The sequence below is a fragment of the Besnoitia besnoiti genome (assembly GCF_002563875.1).
Source record: "Besnoitia besnoiti strain Bb-Ger1 chromosome Unknown contig00093, whole genome shotgun sequence".
NCBI classification, from domain to species: Eukaryota; Apicomplexa; class Conoidasida; order Eucoccidiorida; family Sarcocystidae; genus Besnoitia; species Besnoitia besnoiti.
Window position 1 is genome coordinate 180 of NW_021703982.1, and position 4,903 is coordinate 5,082.

Consider the following 4,903-nt stretch of genomic DNA (forward strand, 5'->3'; position numbering starts at 1 on the left):
ATCCATGCATACCAGGCGTAAAAAGCGTTCATCCAGTTACTAAACAGGTGCCAGGCAACAGAATCCGATCCGTGTATTCCGTACAGACTAACATTAAGAAGGCGACTACCAAAGTGAATGTCATGATATTCGTACAGCTTGTATACAAATGTTGGTTTTTCAAATATACGCTGGATACCACTATACTTAATGCAGAGCATAGTTAAGATGATAACTATTGTGGATATAGAACCAATTGAACACCATGTATTAATATAACAAAGATAATCAGGGTAATCTGGTATCCTTCTTGGCATAACGTTGAAACCAAGTATATGCATAGGGATGAAAATTAATAAGATACTACCTAAGAAGACTACAAACCAGATGCTTAAATATGGAGAAGCACCGGTATTTACATGGAATAGATTTACAGTATCTCCGAACATATCTCTGCTATAGAAGATAAAGCCACATATAGTAGCTAGTACTGCACCAAGAGATAATACGAAATGGAAATGAGCTACAATATAGTATGTATCATGTAGGGCAATATCCATACCAGCGTTACCCATAACTACACCTGTAGTACCACCTAGAGTAAACAATAGGATAAAACTAAGAGCAGCCCATAGATCTACAGTTCTTGTAGTTGTATGGCTAGCCATATAGGTACCTAACCAGTTGAAAAATCTTAGTACCGGTAGGAATTGCAATCATAATAGTCATAGCAGAGAAATAAGCTCTGGTATCTACCTCTAGACCGACTGTCATCATATGATGTGCCCATACTAAGGAACCTAGAATAGAAATACAACCCATAGCTAAGATCATAGATTGTCCACCGAAGACAGATCTAGCAGCATACATAGATAATGTCTGCGAGACTACACCAAAAGCAGGTAAAATTAGAATGTATACCTCTGGATGTCCGAAGAACCAGAATAGATGTTGATAAAGTACACTATCACCAGAATACATAGAATCATAAAATTCAGTGTTTACGTGTAGATCAAGAAGGATCATAACTAATCCACCAGTAAGAATAGGTAGAGTGAAGACTAACATAAGGGCAGTAAATATGATAGCCCAGATATATAGAATATAGTTCTTAGCACCAGCATTAGAACCCATGAAGACGCAAGTACCAAGGAAGTTAATAGAACTTAAAATACTACTAATTCCTAGTACTGCAAGACCTCCGATAATCCAATCAGTTGCCTCTGGATTTAACACCATCAAGCTAGTACTTAGTGGAGGATACATTGTCCAACCAAGACCACTACCAAACTCGGAACAAAATTTGAGTTAACAACACAGAACCTAATGGTACTAGAAAATAGGAGATCGCGTTAGTTCTTGGGAAAACGACTTCCGAACCACCAATATATATTGGTACAAAGAAGTTACCATATCCTCCGTACAAAGCAGGCATTAAGAACATAAAGATCATAGCTAGGCCATGTATCGTTATTATCACATTATAAGTAGCTATCGTCTCTGTACAAATGATCCGCGATCCAGAACTGTATAACTCAAATCGAATAAACAAGACATTATAGTTCCTAGAATACTGAAGATGACTCCGGTTATGAGATACAGACAACCAAGTTCTTTATGATTGCAGTACACCAACCCCCACTGGACTGCTTAAGACAGCTAAAAGTGTTGGATTTCAATATCCTACTACATTAAGATTATTCCACATCGGTTATGTTCTAGGCGTAATATATGGATTCTTGTTCTCACTCATCTTAACAGCGAGAGAAAACTACTACTCAGATGCTAGTCTAATCAGTAGCATCGTACTTGGAGTTATCATCTCTGAGACAGGATTATTTATCAGCTTTTTCTGGGGAGTATATACTACGAGTTGGACTACTGGTTTAGATCTTGAAGGTCTTTGTTTACCGGATCCAAGTTCTCTTGTGCTTTTCATGACCATCATGTTAAGTGCATTAAGTATAGTGGTATCCAGCGTATATTTGAAAAACCAACATTTGTATACAAGCTGTACGAATATCATGACATTCACTTTGGTAGTCGCCTTCTTAATGTTAGTCTGTACGGAATACACGGATCGGATTCTTGTTGGCCTGGCACCTGTTTAGTAACTGGATGAACGCTTTTTACGCCTGGTATGCATGGATAATACTCGACTCTTCTATAGTTTAACCGCTACTGCTGGGACTGTATATTATGTACTTACGGTAGTACTATCAAGCCTCTTCTTCCAAATAGATTTCATGGAAAACCTAAAATTCGCATGTTTGATTGACATTTAGCCGCTAATATACAATCATCCAAGATATATTTATCTATCGCAGGTTCGGTCTAATGTCCCGTTATACTATATAGATCACATGGCTTCTGGTACTTTGAGATCATGCTAACGGCGAGAAGGGAAGTGTGTTTCAATAACTAGCTGAGTGCTTGTACGGAGGATATGGTAACTTCTTTGTACCAATATATATTGGTGGTTCGGAAGTCGTTTTCCCAAGAACTAACGCGATCTCCTATTTTCTAGTACCATTAGTGAACTCTTTTGGTCTGATCCTAAGTACGCAGTGAGCTAACTAGATACAAGGAACTTGACAAGCATTAATAGATTTATATAAACGACAAGGACATGAGTCTACTGGATTTTATAATACAGGGTTGAACTGTGTAAAGATCATTGTGTTATGGTTCTATCACAAACCATTGAGATTACGAAGTTATGGTTTTGGGCTCGTGAGTGTCTTCAATAACTAGCTGAGTGCTTGTACGATAATTATATCAATGCAGTACCAATTAAGGCGTGTAGCATCTCCTATGCTCCTTAACATCACAGCTATGTCGAATTATCGCACCCAGATAACTCCATACCAGTGAACCGGTTTGTAACTCCGCTTCATATCGTACCTGAATGGTACTTTTTAGCATATTATGCGGTGTTAAAAGTAATCCCATCCAAAACCGGTGGTTTGTTAGTATTTATGTCCTCTCTCATTAACTTAGCTCTTTTATCTGAAATTCGAGCTTTGAATACTCGAATGTTGATACGACAACATTTTATGACTCGAAATGTAGTCAGTGGATGGGTAATTATTTGGGTATACAGTATGATCTTCTTGATTATTATTGGTAGTGCTATTCCACAAGCGACTTATATCTTATATGGTAGATTAGCTACTATCGTATATCTTACTACCGGATTGGTTCTATGCTTATACTAAATCAATAGTTATAATGACTACAGCTTCCAAGCAAACATGATTACCGTGATATTGAAATCCAACACTTTTAGCTGTCTTAAGCAGTCCAGTGGGGTGGTGGTGTACTGCAATCATAAAGAACTTGGTTGTCTGTATCTCATAACCGGAGTCATCTTCAGTATTCTAGGAACTATAATGTCTTTGTTTATTCGATTTGAGTGAACACATAAGATCATCGAATTTAACGGTATGCTCCTGAAAGTAACGGTACAAGCTGTAAACAAAGGACTCCTTAACTTAAACTGAGGAGTCAAGTAGGTACAAACCGTACAAGGATTAATTATGTCCATCTGTGCATCTAAGTTGAGACTATCGGTTATATATTTTAGACGCTAACTTCCCGGCTAAACATCCCTTTTCTTTGAAACACACTTCCCTTCTCGCCGTTAGCATGATCTCAAAGTACCAGAAGCCATGTGATCTATATAGTATAACGGGACATTAGACCGAACCTGCGATAGATAAATATATCTTGGATGATTGTATATTAGCGGCTAAATGTCAATCAAACATGCGAATTTTAGGTTTTCCATGAAATCTATTTGGAAGAAAGAGCTTGATAGTACTACCGTAAGTACATAATATACAGTCCCAGCAGTAGCGGTTAAACTATAGAAGAGTCGAGTATTATCCATGCATACCAGGCGTAAAAAGCGTTCATCCAGTTACTAAACAGGTGCCAGGCCAACAAGAATCCGATCCGTGTATTCCGTACAGACTAACATTAAGAAGGCGACTACCAAAGTGAATGTCATGATATTCGTACAGCTTGTATACAAATGTTGGTTTTTCAAATATACGCTGGATACCACTATACTTAATGCACTTAACATGATGGTCATGAAAAGCACAAGAGAACTTGGATCCGGTAAACAAAGACCTTCAAGATCTAAACCAGTAGTCCAACTCGTAGTATATACTCCCCAGAAAAAGGTAGTTTATATCAACCTAGGAATCCCATTTTAGTAAGTGTAACATGGAGTCTAGCTTCAGTTGTTATCTGATTGGTATTGCATGCCCTGAGTACGTAAGGAAAAAAGGTTAACCGCTATTTAAACACAACAGTTACCGTAGCTGTAGATGAATGCTAAATCTAGAGTATCTCTCCTAAGACACTGCATAACATATGAATGCTCCTTCCGCCATTCGTTGACTGTGTTTTACCACGGGGAATTAGAACAGAATACCAAGTTCTTTGCCTGGAGGTTTGTTACGTTCCGTACAGTTGTAGGTAAAAGGTATGTTAGAGACTTAGACTAGCGTTGGAGCACATTGTTTCATTCGATAGTCCACGCTCAATCTTACCATACATAGTACTTTTATGATCCAGGCTGGTTTAATAAGTCAAAGTTTAGCCGGAAGTTAGCGTCTAAAATATATAACCGAAGTCTCAACTTAGATGCACAGATGGACATAATTAATCCTTGTACGGTTTGTACCTACTTGACTCCTCAGTTTAAGTTAAGGAGTCCTTTGTTTACAGCTTGTACCGTTACTTTCAGGAGCATACCGTTAAATTCGATGATCTTATGTGTTCACTCAAATCGAATAAACAAAGACATTATAGTTCCTAGAATACTGAAGATGACTCCGGTTATGAGATACAGACAACCAAGTTCTTTATGATTGCAGTACACCACCACCCCACTGGACTGCTTAAGACAGCT

The 4,903-nt window shown here is 38.0% G+C and overlaps 1 protein-coding gene across 1 annotated transcript; it reads left to right on the forward strand.

Moving 5' to 3' along the window:
* Positions 1-635: 635 nt before the first annotated feature.
* BESB_086020 (uncharacterized protein) lies at positions 636-3,197 on the forward strand (the record flags this gene model as incomplete). The annotated part of the gene is made up of 3 exons (XM_029366935.1): positions 636-651; positions 1,582-2,089; positions 2,813-3,197. The coding sequence occupies 3 exons, from the start codon at positions 636-638 to the stop codon at positions 3,195-3,197; spliced, it is 909 nt and encodes a 302-aa protein (XP_029214795.1).
* Between the last annotated feature and the right edge of the window lie 1,706 nt (positions 3,198-4,903).